This window comes from Amblyraja radiata, chromosome 31 (assembly GCF_010909765.2).
Source record: "Amblyraja radiata isolate CabotCenter1 chromosome 31, sAmbRad1.1.pri, whole genome shotgun sequence".
Classification (NCBI taxonomy): domain Eukaryota; kingdom Metazoa; phylum Chordata; class Chondrichthyes; order Rajiformes; family Rajidae; genus Amblyraja; species Amblyraja radiata.
In genome coordinates this window covers 30,747,870-30,772,108 of record NC_045986.1, presented here as the reverse complement: position 1 = coordinate 30,772,108, position 24,239 = coordinate 30,747,870, and the positions used below count along the sequence as shown (strand labels likewise).

The window sequence follows — 24,239 nt, the reverse complement described above, 5'->3', positions numbered from 1 at the left end:
ACAACACTTCAACAGCTATTATTAGCTGTAATTGCAGCCTTCTCTTTGATTTAACGCTACGTTTTGCACTCTACTCTCCCCTGACCTCAGCAAACAGGACTCCAGCTCACTGCCCTTCTCCAATGACATAATTGTCAGCTCTTTGTGGCAATTTTAATATGTTACAAAATAACAATTTTGATCTGCACTCAGGTGGCCAATTACAATGTCACTAATGACAATGGGTGTCAATGCTTACAGTGGGATTTCCATAGATTAACATGCAGTATGTGTGTGTCTTTGTAAATGTATTCTGTGTAAGTATCTCGGTGTTATGCAAGGTTGATATTTGTGTCCTTACGAGTTTAATGATGGGTTAGGATAAGTGGAGGACAGGATGCGAGTGTTTAGCGTTTGTTTGAGTGAGTTCTCTTTATTTAGTAGATGCTGGCAGCACAGGTGGTTAGAGCAGGTATCGAGGGCTGTTCTGTGATGACACAACCAACTGTTGAGCCTTCCCGAGGTGTCATGGGCCTAACTCAACGACACACCAGTGAAGGGAGGTGCCCACTTGATCACCCCGATAACATCCTGGCATCTACACCATCAGGTTTTGGTTATGTGCTTGTTACCATGTAGCTAGCCGATTCTTGCATGTGGAGTTAGTTATTGTCCTTAGCATAAGTTTGTATAATCAGTTTAGTGTTTGGCTTTGGGCTTGGTTCTCTTGATTGAGAGTTTATCTTGGTGTTATAGAACAAGTACTATATAATACTAGAAGTACATCCTGGTGTTTTAGTACAAGTACTATATAATACTAGAAGTACATCTTGGTACTATAGAACAAGTACTATATAATACTAGAAGTACATCCTGGTATTATAGAACAAGTACTATATAATACTAGAAGTACATCCTAATGTTTTAGTACAAGTACTATACAATACTAGAAGTACATCTTGGTACTATAGAACAAGTACTATATAATACTAGAAGTACATCCTGGTGTTTTAGTACAAGTGCTATACAATACTAGAAGTACATCTTGGTACTATAGAACAAGTACTATATAATACTAGAAGTACATCCTGGTGTTTTAGTACAAGTACTATATAATACTAGAAGTACATCTTGGTACTATAGAACAAGTACTATATAATACTAGAAGTACATCCTGGTATTATAGAACAAGTACTATATAATACTAGAAGTACTTTGTCTTTTAATTGCAGTTTTGTATTTGTATTTGCGAAGGATTTTACATTTAGATCTGGAAATACAAACTCCAAGATTTCTCTGCATATTGACACAGAACACCACCCATTATTGTTTGTCATCTACATCAATGATTTGGATGAGAACGTACAGGGCAAGATGAGCAAGTTTGCTGATGATACAAAAGTGGGTGGTTTTGCAGATAGTGAAGATGGTTGTGAAAGATTGCAGCAGGATCTGGATCGATTGGCCAGGTGGGCGGAGGAATGGTTGATGGAATTTAATAGTATGAGGTGTTGCATTTTGGGACATTGAACAAGGGCAAGACCTACACAGTGAATGGTCGGCTCTGGGGAGTGTTGCAGAGCAGAGGGATCTAGGAGTGCAGGTGCATGGTTCCTTGAAGGTCGAGTCGCAGGTAGATAAGGTGGTCAGAAAGGCTTTTGGCACTTTGGCCTTCATCAGTCAGAGTATTGAGTAAAGAAGTTGGGAGGTCATGTAGCAATTGTAGGATTCACAAAAAGTTAATTTGCAAGTCGAATCGGTGGTAAGGAAGGCAAATGCAATGCTTGCATTTATTTCCAGAGGACTAGAATATAAAAATAGTGATGTATTGCTGAGACTTTTGGAGTATTGTGAGCAGTTTTGGGCCCTATAATCTGAGGAAGGTTGTGCTGGCGTTGGAGAGGGTCCAGTGGAGGCTTAGTAAATTGTCCTTAGTTTGTAGGCCAGTGCTAGTGTGCGGGGATTGCTGGTCAGCGTGGACTAGGTGGGCTGAAGGGCCTGCTTCGCGCTGTTTCTCTCAACTAAACTAACCATTGAAATGTGAATCCCATCCCTTGGACTAATGAAGGGCAACCTTTACTCTGTTAATGCAGCAAAACCCAAGGGGAAAATAATTTTGGACAATGTCAGCTCGATTCACCAGGTTAATTCCCGGGATGTTGGGACTGACATATGATGAAAGAATGGGTCGACTGGGCTTATATTTTCACACAGAGAGTGGTGAATCTCTGGAATTCTCTGCCGCAGAAGGTAGTTGAGGCCAGTTCATTGGCTATATTTAAGAGGGAGTTAGATGTGGCCCTTGTGGCTAAAGGGATCAGGGGGTATGGAGAGAAGGCAGGTACAGGGTACTGAGTTGGATGATCAGCCATGATCATATTGAATGGCGGTGCAGGCTCGAAGGGCCGAATGGCCTACTCCTGCACCTATTTTCTATGTCTATGTCTATATTCATTGGAATTTAGAAGGGTGAGAGGGGATCTTATAGAAACATATACAATTCTTAGAGGATTGGACAGTGTAGATGCAGGATAAATGTTCCCGATGTTGGGGGAGTCCAGAACCAGGGGTCACAGTTTAAGAATAAGGGGTAGGCCATTTAGGACTGAGATGAAGAACAACTTTTTCACACAGAGAGTTGTGGAATTCTCTGCCACAGAAGGCAGTGGAGGCCAATTCACTGGATGTTTTCAAGAGAGAGTTAGATTTAGTTCTTAGGGCTAAGGGAATCAAGGGATGTGGGGGAAAAAGCAGGAACGGGGTACTGATTTTGGATGATCAGCCATGATCATATTAAATGGCGGTGCTGGCTCAAAGGGCTGAAGGGCCTACTCCTGCACCTATTCCCTCCGAGTCCTCGCTGACCAGCGATCCCTGCACAGTAACACTATCCTACACACACTAGGGACAAGTTTTTACATTTATACCAAGCTGATTAACCTACAAACCTGTACGTCTTTGGAGTGTGGGAGGAAACCGAAGATCTTGCAGAAAACACACGCAGGTCACGGGGAGAACGTACAAACTCCGTACAGACAGCACCTGTAGTCAGGATGGAACCCGGGTCTCTGGCGCTGTGAGGCAGCAACTCTACCGCTGCACCACCGTGCCGGCGTGTTGAGGCAGTTTCCGACCTGGGTCTGACCCGAGCTCAGAGTTCTGGGATGTTGACAGAGCAACCCCCTCCCATGGAGAAGGCAAGATCTAAATTCCAAGACAGCCCTCAGTTACACAAATGTAATAAGTGTCAAAGGATGACAGCAGACACCAGAATGGAGAAAATATTGTATTAATATTTCTCAGATGCTGCAGGGGTTAAGATTAAATAAGCGTTTTTAACAGGTCAGCTTTTATATTTGCAACACAGCAGTGTGAGCAGTGAAATAAATGAAGCTGTTCTTAACCTACAACAACTATAACAAAAAACACTTTAATGCAATTAATTTTGTGCATCTCTCATTCCTGGTGGCGTTGGGATAAAGCCCCAAAGATGATTGTTGATCCATGTGGCTATTTTGCTGCTTGTACAGTGAATGTATGTGGGGGCAGTGGGTGGGGAGGGTGGTGGTGGTGGTATTCATCACATCCACATCACGTGCTGCTGCATTCATCACGCAGCAGGGGCTCAGGACAAAGGGCACATCACACAGACCAGACTCCCCACCGCTGACCACACACACGCACACGCACACGCACACACACACACACGCGCAGCAGGGGCTCAGGACAAAGAGCACATCACACAGACCAGACTCCCCACCACTGACTCCATCTACACTTCACGCTGCCTCGGGAAAGGAGCCAACATAAACAAAGATCTGGTGGTAATGAAAATTAAAATGGCGGCACAGTGGTAGAGCTACTGCCTCACAGCGCCAGAGTCCTGGGTTCGATCCCGACTATGGATACTGTCTGCAAGAGCGGAACACACTATCAAAACATGGAGGGGACGGGGGACACAATTTTTTGGCGGGCGCATGTGCTCACACACACACACACGCGCGCACGCACGCACGCACACACGCACACGCGCGCGCGAGGCTTTGGAGGCTCAATCCAGCGCTAAATGCAGCTCAACTGCCTGTCTCGCCAGGTTAACCAACAGCCCTGTCTGGGCTGACGGGACACCAGCGCTGCTTCTCCGCGCTGGCCATATTTCCCGCAAGCCCAGGCAGGTTAACCTGGCGGGGATGTCCCCCACCTCTTAAAACATGGGGGGGGAACGTGTCCCCTCTGGCCCCCCCGGGTTTTTCCGCCCCTGACTGTCTGTATGGAGTTTGTACGTTCTCCCTGTGACCACGTGGGTTTTCCCAAGGTGCACTGGTTTCCTCCCACATTCCAAAGATGTACAGGTTTATAGGTTAATTGGCTTTGGTTTAAACAATTGTAAATTGTCCCTCAAGTGTAGGACAGTGGTACTGTACGGGGTGATCACATTCGGCGCAGGCTCGGCGTAGAGCTGTGAACTTTGTGATTGTCAAGGTTCAGTCACTGAGCATATTCAAGGCAGAGATGAACGGGTTTTTAGATATCAAGGAAATCACAGGCAAAGGGGCTGAATGGCCTGTTCCTGCTTCTGTTACTCACGGGCCTTACCTCTTTGATTCAACCCTACATTTCTGCTTGGACACTTGGAGAGCCGATGGCAGTGTGGACGTTGAATTAGACCTCAGCATATCTGAGCAATGGGAGGGGCACCAGTCCTTGTTCTGTGCTGGTTTCTAATGGAAAGCATGTGACCAAGTGGATGGATTTAGTTGAACATCTAAGGAAGGGTTCCAACCCATAACCTCACCTACCCATGTCCTCCAGAGATGCTGCCACACACGCTGAGTTACTCCAGCACTTTGTGTTTTACTCAAGATTCCAGCAACTGCAGTTCCTTGTGTCTCCATATTTAGTTGAAATATTCAACAATAAATAGAAACATTCCGACAGGTACACGGACAGGACAGGTTTAGAGGGATATTGGCCAAACGTAGGCACGTGGATCTAGTGTAGATGGGACATGTTGGTCGGTGTGGGCAAGTTGGGCCAAAGGGCCTGTTTCCACTGTAGCACTCTATGAATTTATTCCTTTAAGGTTTAAAAGCTTCCTAAAGCGGCTTTTTCACGGGGCGACTTGACGCAAGATGTAACCAGAGTGAAGTGGTCGTGGTCTAGCACGATATCACACGATATAACGGAGGGTAGATAAAGAGTTCCCACGGTACTCGGCATTTCTGTTATTTGTGCGAGTGACTTGTCCGTCTCCCGAGCTTTCCCGTTAAATCTTGAATGAACATTGTGAAGTGTTGTTAAATCATCACGTGGCACAAATGATGTCACTTTTTTTTCACACACTATAAATATCCTCCCTTGGTTGAATTGGCTCATTTGGAGACATGTTTTACTGTGTATGTGGGAGACACAGATGGACTGAGCACAAGTACCTCGGTCTTAACGCTAATACTCTCGAAGAAATTCTTAAGTGCGATATTGGTGAGTTATTCTCTTTGAAATCTGTCGCTGTGCAGAGCATCTACAGAGAGACAGGAACCAATGGGAGAGATGGCAACATGAATAGTTGGAGAGTGATACTTCTGATACTTTTTTCATATGCCATTTATTAAAGCTGGCCAATATATCTTCATGAAGCATGAGCATTTAAAGCAGGAATATATTTTCTCTACACGTCCCATCATCGGGGCATGTGTTCATGGGCAAGGTGTGTCTCCTCATTGTCTTTCCCCTGTGTCCCTGACAGAGTGTTCTCCCGACCCCTGAGATTCTCCGAGCCGTCCTCATCCCACAGGATGGCAGGTCAGCTGTTATCAGGCAACTTTTTTTTTTTTTTATTTCAAAATATACTTTATTCAATTGGTAAATATATACAATTTCTGAACCATTCAAAACAAATTTCATCCGACATTTTCGGAGACTATACAAACTTTTTCCAGTACAATTTTTTTTTTTATATTTGTCAAATTTCACCATACAGTCCCCCACCAGTGCCACTCTGTGGCCCCTGTTCAAGTAATAAATATATACAATGTGTACAAAGTGCGAAAATTTCCATCTGACATTTCAAGTTCCACAAAAAATGTCCCCCACCCGTGCCACTCATGTGGCCCTCTGGTGTGGGATACCTTCCCTTAATTTAATTTAATTTGAGGGGCGTCTCCACCATACTGTGCCCCCCATGTCCAGCAGCGGAAGGACCCTAGACTGTGGCCCTCCCCCACCGAGCCTTGGCGTTGGCTGCACCAAGCTTCAGCGAGTCCCTTAGCACGTACTCCTGCAGTCTGCAGTGGGCCAGTCGGCAACATTCCCTGACGGACATCTCGCTCTGCTGGGTGGTGAGCAACGCTCGGGCAGACCAAAGAGCGTCTTTCACCGAGTTGATGACCCTCCAGCAGCACTCGATGTCAGTCTCTGAATGTGTCCCTGGGAACAGTCCGTAAATCACAGAGTCCTCTGTGACGGAGCTGTTCGGGATAAATCGTTCCAGGGACCCTTTCATACCTCTCCAGACTCGTTTTGCAAATCCACACTCTGCAAAGAGGTGGGCAACCGTCTCCTCTCCATAGCAACCGTCCCGGGGGCAGCGTGCGCTGGTAGTGAGGTTCCGACGGTGCAGGAAGGATCTAACTGAGAGGGCTCCCCTCACCGCCAGCCAAGCCAGGTCTTGGTGCTTGTTGGTCAGTTCTGGCGATGAGGCATTTTGCCAGACAAGCTGGGCAGTCTGCTCTGGGAACCACGCCACCGGATCCATCGAGTCCTTTCCCTGCAGTGCCTGCAGGACATTACGTGCTGACCACTGCCCGATGGACTTGTGGTCAAAGGTGTTGGTCCGGAAGAACCTGTCAACAGACGTCAGATGGGGCGGCAATGTCCAGCTGACTGGTACATTGCGTGGCATCTGCGCCAGGCCCATCCTTCGCAACACCGGGGACAGGTAGAACCTCAGCAGGTAGTGGCACTTAGTGCCCACGTGCCTTGGCTCTACACTCCGCCTGATGCAGCCACACACAAAGGTGGCCATCAGGATGAGGGCGACGTTGGGCACGCTTTTGCCCCCCGTTGTCTGCCGACTTGTACATGGTGACCCGTCGTACCCGGTCCATCCTCGACCCCCAGATGAACTGGAAGACGGCCCGGGTGATCCCCGTGGCGTAGGAGGGAGGGACAGGCCACACCTGTGCCAAGTACAGCAGACCCGAGAGCACCTCACACCTGATGACCAAATTTTTCCCGGTTATGGAGAGGGAGCGTTGCTTCCACAGCTCCAGCTTCCTCCCCACCCTGGCTATCCGCTCCAGCCAATTCTTGTTACTCGACTCAGCCCCCCCGAACCAGATTCCCAGCACCTTCAAGAAGTCAGGCTTGATGGTGAAGGGGATGGAAGATCGGTCGGGCCAGTTGCCAAAGAGCATGGCCTCGCTCTTCCTGCGGTTCACCCTGGCTCCCGTGGCCGACTCAAACTGGTCACAGATGCTGATCAATCTGCGGACCGACCTTGGATCCGAGCAGAAGACGGCGACATCGTCCATGTACAGGGAGGTCTTGACCTGAATGCCCCCACTGCCTGGCAATGTCACTCCTCTTATGCTCGCATCCTTCCTGATGGACTCGGCAAAAGGTTCAATACAGCAGACAAACAAGACAGGAGAGAGAGGGCAACCCTGCCTGACTCCAGACCTTACAGGGAAACTGTCTGATTCCCACCCATTGATTTGGACTGCACTACGGATGTCGGTGTAGAGCAGTTTGATCCAATTTCGGATTCCCTCCCCAAAACCCATTTTGGAGAGCACGTCCCTCATGTACGTGTGCGATATCCTGTCGAAGGCCTTCTCCTGGTCCAAGCTGACTAGGCAGGCATCCACCCGTCTGTCCTGCACGTAGGCGATGGTATCTCTCAGCAGCGCTAGGCTGTCTGAGATTTTCCTGCCAGGTACAGCACAGGTTTGGTCCGGGTGGATCACCCGTCCCAGAGCAGACTTGACCCGGTTGGCGATGGCCTTAGACAGGATCTTGTAGTCTACATTCAACAATGTTATGGGTCTCCAATTCTTTATATCTTTCATCTCCCCCTTCTGCTTGTAGATTAGGGTGATGCTGCCCTTCCTCATGGAGTCTGACATGCTGCCGGCTAGAAGCATGTCGTTGTACACTTCCAGCAGGTCCGGGCCCACCCAGTCCCACAGAGCCGAATACAACTCGGCCGGTAAGCCATCGCTTCCGGGAGTTTTACTCGAGTCAAAGGATCGGATGGAGCCAGTCAGCTCCTCTAGGGTCAGTGGTTGGTCCAGACTCTCCTGCTTGCTGTCCTCCAAGACCTCCGTGATAGAGGACAGGAAGTTCTGGGAGGCGGTGCTGTCTGTGGCCTTTTGGTCATACAATTCCGAGTAAAAGGATTTGCAGACCCTCATCATGTCTGTCTGCGAGGATGCTACCGAGCCGTCCTCCTCCCTAAGGCTGTTGATCACAGAGCTCCCCCTGTGAACCTTATGGAAGAAGAAACGTGAGCACGTCTCATCCTGCTCCACATGGCGGACCCTGGATCGGAAGATGATCTTGGAGGATTCAGAGGTAAAGAGCCGAGCTTGCCGGTCCTTCACCTCTCTAAGTTCCTCCCTCACATCCACCCCCCTCGACTGCAGAAGGAGCAGTTGTTGCAATTCTGTCTGGAGTTGGCACAATTCCCTCTGACTCTGTCTTGCTCTCTGAACCCCTTTGGCTATGAAGAACCTCTTAATGTTCTCCTTGGTTGCTTCCCACCAGAGTGTCGGGGAGTCAAAGAGGGGCCTCACCGTTCTCCAACGTGCGTAGTCCCTCTTTAGCTCCTCCACGTTCTCCGGGGTCAACAGCTTCACATTTAACTTCCACGTCCCTCTGCCTGCCTTCCGGTCCTCCTGTAGGTGACAGGAAGCCTGAAGGAGGCAGTGGTCAGAGAAGAACACCGGCGTGAGGTTGGTGTGTCTCACCGTGACGGCCTTCGTGGTGAAGACGAAGTCTATCCGGGATCGGGCTAAACCGTCCGATCTCGACCAGGTGAACCGCGGCTGGGACCCGCCTGCAGGGTCGCTGAAGGCGTCGTGCAGCTTTGCGTCTTTTACCGTTTCCATCAGGAACTTGGACGTGCTGTCCAGTCTGTTGTCGGCACTGCCGGATCGTCCAGCCGCATCAATGATGCAGTTGAAGTCACCGGCCAGAACGAGCTGCCGGGACGTGGCCAACAGCACTGGGAGCTGCTGGAGAACGGCCTGCCGCTCGCTCCGCACGGGTGGGGCATACACATTAATCAGCCGGAGCGGAGAACCACGGTACATTACATCCACCACGAGGAGACGCCCCGCAACCACCTCCCTGACCTCAGTGATGGCGAAGTTCCCTCCCCGCAGCAATATCCCCAGGCCAGAAGCACGACAATCATTGCCCCCCGACCACACAGACAGTCCGTGGGGCCACCATCGCGACCACCTCCGATAACAGCGGAGGTGTGGCAACCCGCACTCCTGTAGAAAAGTCACATCTGCCTTGACCTTGGCCAGGTACTGCAAGGCATTAACACATCGCGCAGTGCTCTTCACACTGCGCACGTTTAAGGATGCCAGTTTGAGCTCCATTGTCCTTTAGAGTCCGTTTTCCTGCTCCCTCATGCCCACCGCTTCGGTGAATTGCCTCACCTTTCCTGGGCTCAGATACCCGGCCTCCTCAACGGGTTGGGTTTCCCCTGTGGTAACCCGAGGTGTCGTTGGGGGGGGGGCTGCTCGTTTTACCCCCTTCTGGGTGCGCCGCTTCCCCCGTCTCTCGTGGCTGGGGCTCAGTGACAGGCTTACTGCTCCCGGAAACTCGGAGCTGAGGCCCAATGGCCGCTGCACTGCTCCCGGTTGCCCGGAGCTGGGGCCCATCGGCCTCTACGATACTCCCGGTTGCCCGGAGCTGGGGCCCATCGGCCGCTACAAAGCTCCCGGTTGCCCGGAGCTGGGGCCCAATGGCCACTGCACTGCTCCCGATGCCCTGGGGCTGGAGCCCCTCGACCGCTGCACTGCTCCCGATGCCCTGGGGCTGGAGCCCCTCGACCGCTGCACTGCTCCCGATGCCCTGGGGCTGGAGCTCCTCGATCGCTGCACTGCTCCCGTTGTCCTGTAGCCGGAGCCCCTCGACCGCTGCACTGCTCCCGTTGTCCTGGGGCCGGAGCCCCTCAATCGCTGCACTGCTCCCGATGTCCTGGGGCTGGAGCCCCTCGACCGCTGCACTGCTCTCGGTCTCCTGGTGCAGGTGTACAATCGTCCTGCACCTTCTCCTTTCCGCCCCGATTTTCTTCTTGTGGGGTTTCCCGTTCGCCTCATCCTCCGACGAGGAGAGGTTTCTCCCTTCTGTCAGGGAGAGAGACCGTTTTTTGGTGGTTTTTTTGGGCTTGCCATCCCTTTCTGGCCTCTGCTCCGTGTGCTGACCCTTCTGGTGTTTTTTGGATTTTACAGTAGTCCAAATTTGCTCTCCCCCCTCCTCCATCGACTCTCCCTCCTGGGCTTGGTGCTGGAGTTCTCCTGGCACTTGGGGGCTCGAGGTGGTTGAGGTGGCTGAGGTGGTTGGGCTGTCCTCATCCCTGTTTCCCCTTTCTGCTGGGGACTTGGCAGTGGTAGTGGGTGTCTCACCTACCCTGGGGGTGCTGGAAGCCGCCCCTCTTGTTGCCTGTGCATATGTGCATGCTCTTTTTGGGCAGGCCCTGTAAAGGTGGCCTCCCTCCCCACACAGGTTACAGTTCTTGCTGGCTTGACAGTCCTTTGTCTCGTGGCCCTCCATTTTGCAGTTTTTGCAGACCACTGCATTGCATTGGGCCATCACATGTCCAGGCTTATTACACTTTCTGCAAACTCTGGGCTGCCCCACGTAAATTAAATATCCTCGGTTTCCTCCAATTGCGAACACCGATGGAGGGTGGAGGAGAGTTCCTTCCTTGTCCACCCTCAGTTTTACCTTGACCTGCCGCTTGCTCGTCCAAATCCCATGCAGATCCTTCACGTCCACGCTGTTCCCTGCTCCGTCGACGTAGCGAGCAAGGAAGGTGAGGACATCCACTACGGGCACATGTGGGTTAAACATATGGACCGTGATCGTCCTTTCCTTTTGGTTTGGGAGGGTGAAGAGTGGCTGCACCTTCAGCAACGACAGCGGAGCTTCATTCCCCTTCTCCTTGAAATCCTTTAGCAGTTTTTGCCATCCTGTCGGAAGCACAAATGTAACGTCGAAATAGCCGTTACCCGGGAAGTCCTGGAGGCAGTAGATATCCCTGGGCTCGAACTTGCAGGTCTCCAGCAATACCTTTTTTACAAAGGTGTCCCGACTGAAGGGCATCCCCTCACTGAGATCCTTGACACTAATCCTCAGGGTATTGCGGATACCCTGTCCTCTAGTTCCCATTGCAGCTGCCATTGCTACGATTTTTTAAATCGTAATCTGCAGCTCCTGTCCTTAAAGGACCGCCAGGACTGTTCTAATAAGAACAGATCTCTTTCCCTGTTCTAATAAGAACAGACGCTCTTTATTTAGCTCTTTTACTGACTGATAAGAACAGATACTACACTTGATCTTAGCCAAAAGGCCGAGAAGCAACTTGGTCCAGCCCGCCCATGTTGAACAAGATGCTTCCACAAACCAGCCTCCATTCTATTGACTCCATTTATACCCAATGCTGCCTCGGCAAGGCTGAGCAAAAGACAATACATGATCACAATCGAGCCATTTACAGTGTAGAGATACATGAAAAGGGAATAGCGTTTTAGTGCAAGGTAAAGCCAGAAAGTCCGATCAAAGATAGTCCGAGGGTCACCAAAGAGGTAGCCAGCGAAGATCCTATAGCAAGCAAGATAGATGCAATGGGCTGAAGTGTAGTACGCAACGGAATGGAACGTGGGCCATTTTTCATCCATTTCAGTAACCCGACCCGACCCGACCCGACCCGACCCGACCCGCAGTGTAATCAAAGTTGCGGGGGAACAGTTTGTGTTAATAAATTAAAATTCTGAAAATGTGGAGAAGAATTTTACCAAAGAACTTTTATTTTGACGAGGATGTTTCCGTGACCGGCTTCCGTCTCCGCACTAGTAACTTTGCTCCGCTACGGGATCTTTGGTGGGGAGACGGAAGCCGGTTACGGAAATGACCCATGGATCTGCCCATGACCGTACTACGTCTTTTTCGTCGAGTGATCTATCTTTGGTAACTAGTAGTTCAGCAGATAGACACAAAATGCTGGAGTAACTCAGCGGGTCAGGCAGCATCTGTGGAGAGAAGGAATAGGTGATGTTTCGGGTCGAGACCCTTCTTCAGACTGGTACTTCACCTGATGTGGTTTGTGACTAGGGTCAGGGGCAACTCTGTGTGTGTGTGCGTGTGTGTTCCCTTTCATTGAACTCCTCAAGTGTTTGGGGTTTCCAGGACTAGGAGTGCTTATCCCAATTTCTTCAGTTACCCTCTGCATGTCTGCCTGTCCACTAGTTTCTGCATTGCTGTCCTGCTCTATAACTGGGCATTGTGCAAACCAGATTGAACACCAGCTTCCACTCAGCTGGCCTGTTACCAGCTGACTGACATGGGGCCGATGCTCAATTGTATTTGGATTAACTCACATGGTTTGTTTAGGTTGACTGGTAATGTGTATTTAGATTAATTCTTGACATATCTTTGGAGTGACGAGTATCTTTTATTAACACTGACTTGTATTGTTTGTTTAGAAGGATCTACAATACAAATATATATTAATCTGGCATGATTTCAATGAAGTGCAGTCAGCATTAAGTAGTTGTACGAGGCAGTTCCTTCCCTGAATCTTGGAAACATAGAAATATAGGTGCAGGAGTAGGCCATTCGGCCCTTCAAGCCAGTACCGCCATTCAATATGATCATGGCTGATCATCCGGAATCAGTACCCCGTTCCTGCTTTCTCCCCACATCCCTTGATTCCGTTATCCCTAAGAGTTAAATCTACCTCTCTCTTGAAAACATCCAGTGAATTAGAGAATTCCACAGATTCACAACTCTCTGGGTGAAAACGTTTTTCCTCATCTCAGTCCTAAATGGCCCACCCCTTATTCTTAAACTGTGACCCCTGCTTCTGGACTCCCTCAACATGAGGAACATTTTTCCTGCATCTAGCCTGTCCAACCTTTTAAGAATTGCATATGTTTCTATAAGATCCCCTCTCATCTTTCTAAATTCCAGTGAATGCAAGCCCAGTCGATGTTGTATAACTATGCCTGTTCCTGTATAACACCACCCACCCATACAACTCTGTCCCTGCTATAGTATGACTCCACCCCTATCTCCTGTATATATAATCCCATCCTTGTTTAGTTCCGTTTAGGTTACAGATACAGATGGAAACAGGCCCTTCGGCCCACGCCGACCATCGATCACCCATACGCTAGTTCTATCCAACACACTTGGGACAATTTACAGAAGCCAATTAACCTACATACCTGCAAATCTTTGGAATATGGGGGGAAACCAGAGCTCCCGGAGAAAACCCACGTGGTCACGGTGAGAACGTACAAATTCTGTACAGACAGCACCTGTAGTCAGGATCGAACCCGGGTCTCTGCTGCTGTGAGTTTAGTTTACACCACGGAAACAGGCCCTTCGGCCCACCGGGTCCATGCTGACCAGCGATCCCCGCATACGACACACAAGGGACAATTTACAATCATACCAAGCCAATTAGCCTTCAAGCCTGTACGTACGTCTTTGGAGTGTGGGAGGAAACCTACACGGTCACAGGGAGAACAAACAATATCTGTACAGACAGCACCCGTGGTCAGGATTGAACCTGGATCGCTGGCACTGTGAGGCAGCAACTCTACCGCTGCACCACCGTGCTGCCCCGTCTCTTGTGTGTCAGAGACTCTTATCTATTGACAGAGGACTAGACTTTATTTTGATTTGACTAATTTTATCCTCTATTTTCTTTTTATGAAACAGTATTCCTGAAGTCCGTATTCTGGATAACGGGCCATTCGAGTGTCACGTTGGCATCTACGACAGGACAAACCGCAAGAAGTTTCTGGAAGCCTATGGCCGGGTCTTTCTCAACGTCATGGGTAAGCTGCGGTAGCCACGGGTGGTGTTCAGATTTGTAACGTGTGGGAAGAAAGTTTCAGACTGATCACGAATCTAAAGAACTTCAACAGAACTTCAGATGCATAAAGAACATAGAACTGAACATGGCCAATTCATAGATACATAGACAATGGGTGCAGGAGTTGGCCATTTGGCCCTTCGAGCCAGCACCGCCATTCAATGCGATCATGGCTGATCATCTACAATCAGTACCCCGTTCCTGCCTTCTCCTCATACCCCTTGATTCCATTAGCCTAAGAATTCTATCCTACTCTCTTTTGAATGCATGCAGTAAATCAGCCTCCACTGTCTTATGAGGCAGAGAATTCCACAGATTCACAACTCTCTGGGTGAAAAAGTTTTTCCTCATCTCAGTTCAAAATGACCTACCCCTTATTCTTAAACTGTGGCCCCTGGTTCTGGACTCTTCCTTGCGGGGTGACGCCTGTTTGGTGGTGAGTAGTCGCTCAAAGAGTCGTACCTTTTTCTGGTCGCCGCTGGGTTTTCAACATGTTGAACAATTTCGGCAACCTGCTGCGACTATGACGGGTGCCGGCAAGTTGCCGAAAAAAATGCGTAAGTGGGACAGGCCCTTCAGGAGTCTGTTTCCATCACCCTTCTAACCAGACTGTTCCTACTCAAGGAAGAGATACATTTTTGAAAGATCTGGCAATTGAAAACAATGGGGAACTGACACAAAAGAGTTCAGTTTTAGTTTAGAGATACAGCTCAGAAACAGGCCCTTCGGCCCACCGAGTCCGCGCTGACCAGCAGTCCCTGCACACTTGCACTATCCTACACATACTAGGGACAGTTTACATTTATACCAAGCCAATTAGCCTACAAACCTGTACATCTTTGGTGTGTGGGAGGAAACCGGAGCATCCGTAGGTCACGGAGAGAACGTACAAACTCCGTACAGTCAATATATCATCACATTGAATGGCAGGGCAGGCTCGAGGGGCCGAGTGGCCTGCTCCTGTTCCTGCTCTCATTTCACTTCAACACAACTCATTGCATACAAAAATGATTCTCAATTTCCTCAGCTCCTCCCCGAAGCACTACCTGCTGTTCTTTGAGCCAATTATCTGAAACCTGCGTCCACTAGTCAGCAAAGCTCCTGCTGATGAAAATAGTTTATCTATAATTGCAAAACCTTCATCTGAAGGATATGTCAGCACTCTGCCTCAGCATAGCTGTGGTGTTCATGAAGCCTGGCTCCACTGAGGACAGGAAGAGCTCTATAAACGACCCCACAAGCTGAGTTTTAGCTCGATAAGTGTTCCAAGCCCCAGCAGCTGCCAGCTACAATTACTGCAGGTATCCGAGAGGCATTTAGTACTTCCCCTCCTCACAGTGCTGGCGGCCAGCTCACCGCTGGACATATCCAGCACACGTGGAACTGACCCACTGTGCAGCGTAGGAGCCACTATGCGGGCTGGAAGAGTCTGTGTACCACGTGTATATGGAGTGTGTGAGGCTGCAGCCACTGTTCCAATATCTAAAGGGGCTGCTCCTTGCCTTTTTGAACTTCACACCCACCATCCTCATCTTTGGCCACCCTGTGCGTAGGGGAGAGGGTGGGGCCGAAGATGTCCTGGTTGGGGTTGCTCCTGGGTCTGGCCAAGCTGGCCATCCGCGAGTCACGGCGCCAAGCGGTGGAGGACTCTGCCCGAGCCGGCTACCTGCCCCTTGTCCGGGGTTACGTCCATGCCCAGGTGGTGTTAGAGAGGGACTACGCCCTGTCCTCGGGCACCCTGGGGGTGGAATGTATCCTTGACGAGGATGGGGAAATTGTGATTTAATATTCAATATTGAAGAATATTTGCATTATTTTATATTCTGGTGGTGGGTTTGTTGTATTTTGTACTGTACATATCACTTTTGTAAATAGTTGATTTTAATTATTTTTGGTAAACAAAAACAAATCCAAACTGTGGAGCGTGGAACACAGAACCGTACAGTGCAGGAACAGGCCCTTCGGCCCACAATGTCCATGCCAGCACCATGTCAGGTTAAACTACTCTCCTCTGCCTGCACGTGATCCAATGGACAATAGATAATAGACAATAGGTGCAAGAGTAGGCCATTCGGCCCTTCGAGCCAGCACCGCCATTCAGTGTGATCATGGCTGATCCATACCCCTTCATTCCCTGCATACGGTCGTAACATCACAGGAGCAGAATTAGGCCATTCGGCCCATCAAGTCTACTCCACCATTCAATTATGGCTGATCTATCTCTCCCTCCTAACCCCACTCTCCTGCCTTCTCCCCATGACCTCTGAGGCCTTTACTAATCAAGAATCTATCTGTCTCTATCTCCATGCACCCATCTAAAAGCCATAGACCACCACCCTCACCATCCACGCACCCACCACTCTCTGCACAACCTATGCCCTCTTGTCTTTGACATTTCACCCTGGGAACTTGTCTCTGGCTGTCTACCATCACGTTGTATACTTATATTAGGTGTCCGTTCAGAGAAACCAATCAAAGATTGTCCAATCTCTCTTCATAGCTAATAGCTTCCAATCCAGGCAGTGTTCTGGGAATCCTCATCTGCCCCCTCTCTAAAGCCTCCACATCCTACCTGTAATGAAGAAACCAGAGCTGCACTCAATATTCCAAATGCAGCCTTAACAACATTTTAGAAAGCTGCATCTTGACTTCTTGACTCTTATACTAAATGCCCCAATCAACGAAAGCAAGCAGACCACAGGTTCTTTACCACCTTATCTACTTAAGTTGCCACTTTCAGGGACTGAAGGACTTGGTTCCCAAGATCCCTCTTTTCATCAATGCCATTAACTGTATACTTTTCCCTTCCATTCGACATCCCAGTGCAACACCTCACACTTGCTTGACTTAAATGTCACCTGCCATTTCTCTGCCCATTTGTGTAGCTCTATATCCCGTTGTGTACTTTAACTGTCCACAACTCCACCAGTTTAGGTGTCGTCTACAAACGTATTAACCAGCCCATCTACATTTACACCCAAGTCCTTTACATATATCACAAACAACAGAGGTCCCAGCACAGTGATCAATGCAGAACATCACTGATCACAGGCCCGCCATTTACACAGTCTAACATTAATCCCATTTCTTCTCCCTAACTTCCCATCAATTCCCTCCACATCTGCCAGCTCGCATATTACATATTACATATTTGGTGCAAATAAAAGTGATTCATCTTCAGGAGCGTGGAAACAGGCCCTTTGGCCCGAACCTGTCCACGCCGATCTACATGCCCCATCTACAATAGTCCCACCTGCCTGCATTTGGCCCATATCCCTCTAAACCTATCCTATCCATGTACTTGTCTCGATGCTTCTTCAACGTTGTGCTAGTACCTGCTTCAACTACCTCCTCCGGCAGCTCAGGATAACCGGGGAAACTGGAGAAAATGCACACGCTGAGAAAGGCAACGTGCAAATCCCACACAGACAGCAGCACAGATCAGGATGGAGCCGGGGTCACTGTGGGGGAGCAGCGTTAGACGTTCCACCACCAGGCCGCACGTTAACACACAGTGTTTGGTCTGAGGGATGGATTATAACAGCGGGCAACATCTTTCTTACCTCACTCAATCCTCCTGTTATTCCAGTCTACCCTGCTGCTCTCAACCTGGGATGCTCCTGGCCCCGGGAGCCCAGTTCCTTTATCAAAGGGTCTGAGCGTGAGAGTGAAGGCGGGCTGGTGGGAGGAAGGGGGGGGGGGGGGGTTACAGGCTAAACATTCCTGCAGCTCCACGGGGCATAGAAGAGCAGAACAAACCACTCTGGGAAAAGGTTTGTTCATTGAGCGGCACATCAAAGAGACAGAGATTGCTTGTAATTGTGGAGGGAGGTGATGGCTCTGGATCGCCCCATGGTGCGTTACACAAGAGTGCCTCCAGCAGGGGCAACATGCTCTGCCAATCGTCCCCGGGTTTTGTACACTTCAGAAGGAGCATTCAACATACTGCAGCTTCCCTTTCTGTACTTTGACATTTGAGTCGAACACCACACTCTGAGATGATTGCCGGTTTGCCCGAGCTGAGCGGAGCTAAGCTGAACACAAAGGTAAATACAAATGATGTGATTTGACTCCTACACCTCAACCCACAACTGCAGCGCATGGCTAAACCCACAGCAGATTAGTTTAGTTTAGAGATACAGTGCGGAAACAGGCCCTTCGGCCCACCGAGTCTGCGCCGACCTGCAATCCCCGCACACTTACACTATCCTACACACTAGGGACAATTTACAATTAACCTACAAACATGTATATTTTTGGAGTGTGGGAGGAAACCCACACAGGTCACGGGGAGAACGTACAAACTCCGTTCAGACAACACCCGTAGTCAGGATCGAACCCAGGTCTCTGGCACTGCGAGGCTATTACAGATTCTCTGCTGAATGGCTTTTGAGTTGTTGCTCCAAATGCCCTCACTTTGAGGAATTAATCACTCCGCCAACACGACCATCTTGACACCCGTCTTGTCCATGTCCATTACGTTTGTTCCAATCTGTCCTGCTGATGTGATTTGGCCTGAAGTATTGACTCAGGATCAAGGTGTCTCATCTACTCTGCATCTGTTACACCCTCTGATTTATTGCTAACAGGCAGGATGTGGCTGGGTGCAACAGGTTGATGCTGCAATCACTGTTGAACACTTTGTTATACGTTAACAATGCTGTGCGTTTATAACCTCCTGCCTCCGTAATGCCACATTGATAGTGTTCAACCCCATGGTGGATGAGTGTCACATTTATCCTTTGATCAACGCCTAATAATATCAACAATGCTACTGCATTTTGGGGGGGGGGGTGCTACATTGTCAGAGGTGCCTGCAATGTATTGAGACATTCACCCAAGGCATAAAAGAATGCAGCACACCCATCTAAACCGAGCTACAATGATTTGCCGTTGCTTTTCCTTACCTTGCCAGTGATTTTGCATTGTGCAATCTTTGTGAAGCTCCCAAGCTGTAAGTGGCGGACAAGTTTAAGTAACTCAGTGGGACAGGCATCATCTCTGGAGAGAAGGAATGGGTAGAGAAAATTGCTGGAGAAACTCAGCGGGGTACGGCAGCATCTAGATGCTGAGTTTCTCCAGCAATTTTGTCTACCTTCGATTTTCCAGCATCTGCAGTTCCTTCTTGAACGAGAAGGAATGGGTGATGTTTCGGGTCGAGACCCTTCTGAAGAAGGGTCGAGACCTGTTTCTGAAGAAGGGTCTCGACCCGAAACGTCACCCATTCCTTCTCTCCAGAGATGCTGCTGCCTGCCCCGCTGAGTTACTCCAGCATTCTGTGTCTATCTTCGGTTTCCAGCAGCATCTGCAGTTCCTTCCGACAGATCTTGATGATGAATTGAAACATTGATTGGAAAGCAGGAAGCTAAATTAGCACCGCAGTTTCCACCTTGAATCGAGACATTGTGGGGTGATGCTAATGATGTGGTTCCGCCAACAAAACAGTACAGCCCAGGAAGAGGCCCTTCGGCCCACAATGCCCGTGCTAAACGTGATGCCAAGTTCAACTCATACCCTGATAGTGATAGATACCCTAGGTCAGTGTGTAATTGTTGGTAAGGTCCTTGCATCCCAAAACTGGCAAAGCGGATCACTTCTACTCTTTATTCTTGTCTGTTTTTTCTTTCTCTTTATTCCTCATCACTCCTCTCCCCCTTAAAGATATTCTCAAAACAAAAATATGTCAGAATTGTCCAACTCACATCTCTGTGGTCCCGAGTTCAAATGTATCTCTGGCATGCTGCACTGTTATCAAGATGACATTGTTTGCAGAGGGATTACGGCCATTGAGTTGCAACAGGACCTGACTGTAATGGATGTGTGTTCCACAGACTGATTAATTATTCACAAAGCAGATACGCTATGTCTTCCAGATTACCTTTCCTGTTGAGTTATACCAGGCATCAATCAAAGCGTAGAGCAGAGAGCAGCAGGATGTTGCTGGCTGATTGCAACACTGAATGCATACTTGGGCCAGAATTCTTTCTGAAAACTAACTCATTCTGCAGCAACGGGCAGCACGGTGGGGCAGTGGTCGAGTCGCTGCCTTACAGCGCTTGCAGCACCAGAGACCCTTGTTCGATCCTGACTACGGGTGCTGTCTGTACGGAGTTTGTACGTTCTCCCTGTGACCACGTGGGTTTTCTCCGAGATCTTCAGTTTTCTCCCAAACTCCAAAGACGTACAGGTTTGCAGGTTAATTGGTTTGATACAAGTGTAAACTGTCCCTAGTGTGTGTAGGGTAGTGTTAATGTGCTGGGATCGCTGGTCGGTGTGGACTCGGTGGGCCAAAGGGCCTGTATCTGTAAACTAAACTAAAGTAAACTATTCACAGAGCTTATTTACAATGATTATTCTTGATTAGTTCTGGCAAATCGCAGTCTCTTTAGGGCGAATATAAAGTAAACATCAACTTTCCAAATCATTTGTTGGGTGGATCCATGCCGTGAATTTGAACGCCACGTTTGTTGTTATGGAACATCCCACTAGAACAGCCAAGAAATTCAAACTATCAGCTTTGACTATTGAGAGACTGATCCTCAAAGACTGAAGGACATATGTTTGAACTCCAAAAACTGATGCCTTTCATCACAGGGCATCAACCCAAATATTGTCTTAAACTCATTCATCTAATTCTAGGTGACATTTTAGGTTGAGACCCTTTCTTCTGTGAATCAAGAACCAGGGGACATAGGTTTAAGGTGAAGAGGGAAATACAGTACTTAATAAGGACCTGAGGGGTAACTTAATCACATAAAGGGGGATGGGTGCATAGAACGAGCTGCCGGAGGAGGTAGTTGAGACAGGGATTAATGGAACGTTTAAGAAACAATTAGACAGGTACATGGATAGGACATGTTTGGAGGGATATGGACCCAACGTGGGCAGGTGGGACTAGTGTAGATGGGACATGTTGGTCAGTGTGGGCAAGTTGGGCCGAAGGGCCTGTTTCCACACTTGATTACTCTATGACTACATAAACTAATGTCTTTCATCATGGGAAATCTAACTCAAACATAGACTTAAACTCATTCAACTAATTCCTACCATCACCAACACTAAAGAACACAGAGTGCTGGAGTAACTCAGTGGGTCAGGCAGCATCTGTGGAGAACATGGATAGGTGAGGTTTCACAGAGTGCTGGAGTAACTCAGCGGGTCAGGCAGCATCTGTGGAGAACATGGATAGGTGACGTTTCACAGAGTGCTGGAGTAACTCAGCCGGTACAGCAGCATCTATGGAGCTAAGGAAATAGGCAACGTTTCGGGCCGAAACCCTTCCGGGTTTCGGCCCGAAACGTTGCCTATTTCCAGAAGGGTTTCGGCCCGAAACGTTGCCTATTTCCTTAGCTCCATAGATGCTGCTGCACCATAACTCAGCGGGTCAGGCAGCATCTGTGGAGAACATGGATAGGTGACGTTTCACAGAGTGCTGGAGTAACTCAGCGGGTCAGGCAGCATCTGTGGAGAACATGGATAGGTGAGGTTTCACAGAGTGCTGGAGTAACTCAGCGGGTCAGGCAGCATTTCTGGAGAATATTTCTGGAGATGACGTTTTGGGTTGAGACCCTTTCTTCACCAAACCTAGCTCGGGCGATTGGATGGTTGTCCGGACCTGATGGCCTGAGCCACAGGGAGAGGTTGGGCAGGCTGACTGTATTCCTTGGAGTGCGGGAGTATGAGAGGTGATCTTATAGAGATGTATGAGATCTGGATGGGGAATTGATAGGGTAAATGCATACAGTGTTTACCCAGAGTGGGGGATCAAGAACCAGAGAGGACATAGGTTTAAGGTGAGAGGGGGAAAGCTTTAATAGGAATCTGAGGGCAACCTTTTCAAATAGAGGGCAGTGGGTGTATGGGATGAGCTGCTGGAGGAGGTAATTAAGGCAGAAACTATAATATTTAAATAACATTTGGACAGCTACATGGATAGGAAAGGTTTAAAGGGACTGGTGGGACTAGTGTAGGTGGGGCACCTTGGTTGGTGTGGGCAATCTGGGCCACAGGACCTGTTTCTGTGCTCTATGGTCTATGACATTATGGTTCTATGGGTCAATGGCTGTATAGGTCTATGCATGACTCTAGCACACTATGATGCTATGATTTAATGGCCCCTTCTGTAGCCCAGTGTTCACAGGTCTTGGCAGTCACAATGCACTCGCCCATAAATTGTGGCAGGGCACGTTTAAATGTAATGAGTCACCTGTGATAGCCAGGCCCTGGTTAATGTATGCAGCAATAGCACGTAGCGGTGGCGCAGCGGGAGAGTTGCTGCCTTACAGCGCTTGCAGCGCCAGAGACCCGGGCTCAATCCCGACTGCTGTCTGTACGGAGTTTGTACGTTCTCTCTGTGACCTGCGTGGGTTTTCTCCGAGATCTTTGGTTTCTTCCCGCACTCCAAAGACGTACAGGTTTGTACTGTGGTTAATTGGGTTGGTGCATGTGTAAATTGTCCCATGTGTGTGTAGGATAGTGTTAGTGTGCGGGGATCGCTGGTCGGTGTGGACTAGATGGGCTGAAGGGCCTGTTTCCGCGCTATATATCTAAACTAAAAAACGGAACTAGTAGTTGAGTGCTGGTGGGTTTACCATGTTTGCAATGACAATGAGCAGACTCAGGTTGATAGTGTACAGTGATCCACGTGTTCATTTTCAGGGATTTTCCAATAATCCCCAATCATTGCTACACATTTCAACCAGATATTTATCTGTTTCATTTTGAAAATGTTTTAACTGATCTTCCTGCTAGTTTTCCCGCATCTGCTGCTGTAAGCAAAACTGTTTAATCTCTTATTTAACCAGAGGCTTCTGAAGTTTGACATAGCTTTGACCAGCTATATTGTGCAGCATTAGTCAGGTCCAATTTGCATAATTTGCCAACAAGTTTATTAATACCAATATGATTGTCTTGTAAAGATTATAATTGGATCTTTAGTCGCAGCATACCCTTATATTTAACAACGCAAGCCCAGAGATTCAGCTGTGTGGTGCAGCTATCTCAGAGGGCTTCATCTGCAAATGAAGGGTGGCACGGTGGCGCAGCGGTAGAGTTGCTGCCTTACAGCGCTTGCAGCGCCAGAGATCTGGCTTCGATCCCGACCACGGGTGCTGTCTGTATGGAGTTTCTATGTTCTCCCCGTGACCTGCATGGGTTTTCTCTGAGATCTTCGGTTTCCTTATGCACTCCAAAGACGTCCAGGTTTGTAGGTTAATTGGGTTGGTGTATATGTAGACTGTCCCGAGTGTGTGTAGGATAGTATTAATGTACAGGGATCGCTGGTTGGCACGGACCCGGTGGGCCGAAGGGCCTGTTTCAGTGCTGTATCTCCAAACTAAACTAAACTAACATCAGTTATTTTCTAGAGTGGAATCAGAGGATAGTGGATATGAGCTGCAAGGAGAGGTCTCAAAGGCTGAGAGGAGACCTGATAAACCTCTGTAAAATTATGAGAGGGATAGATAAGGTAGACAGTCAGAATCTTTCTCCCAGGGTATCATCATATGTTATCATATGTTCATATGCTCATCATACGCAGGTTCAGAGTTCACCTTGGACAGAACAAGAGTGCACGGAGAATGCAGAAGAATGGGCTCCCGCAAGGGTCAGTTTTAGCCCCAACCTTGTTCAACCTTTACACAAATGACCTACCCACCACCAAATCCCGCAAATTCATCTATGCAGATGACATCTGTTGGCCTTCCAAGCACCAGATTTTGGAACAGGTGCTCAATGAAGACCTTGCTAAACTGGACGCGTACTGCAAAACCTGGCCTAAACCAAGCCCAGCAAAAACGGTCTCCAGTGTGTTCCACCTCCATAATGCAGAAGCCACAAGAGAACCAAACATCTATCTGAGCAGGACCAAACTTGAAGTATGCCCCCACTCCAACTACCTCGGAGTTGACCCTTGACAGGAACCTATCCTTCAAGGAACATCTTAAAGAACAGCAGCTAAGGTGCAAGTCCAGAAACAATCTCCTCAGTAAGCTTGCTGGCTCAAAGTGGGGGGCAGCAGCCCCCACACTGCGCATTTCAGCACTAGCCCTTGCATTTTCTTCAGCCGAATATTGTGCCCCTGTTGGTCCAGGTCATCCCACACACACCATGTGGATACCCAATTGAACTCAACAATGAG

The 24,239-nt window shown here is 48.8% G+C and overlaps 1 protein-coding gene and 1 non-coding gene across 2 annotated transcripts in view; one reads left to right on the top strand and one right to left on the bottom strand.

The window, feature by feature from the left end:
* Nucleotides 1-24,239, top strand: part of igsf21 (immunoglobin superfamily member 21) — a 224,258-nt gene that overhangs the window by 113,373 nt on the left and 86,646 nt on the right. The window contains exon 4 of the mRNA XM_033048444.1: nucleotides 13,945-14,063. Coding sequence (XP_032904335.1) covers nucleotides 13,945-14,063 — 119 coding nt within the window. The remainder of the gene's footprint in view (nucleotides 1-13,944; nucleotides 14,064-24,239) is intronic.
* On the bottom strand, nucleotides 11,386-11,581 carry LOC116990672. Its single transcript, XR_004416596.1, has one exon. It is a non-coding gene; the product is annotated as a U2 spliceosomal RNA (small nuclear RNA).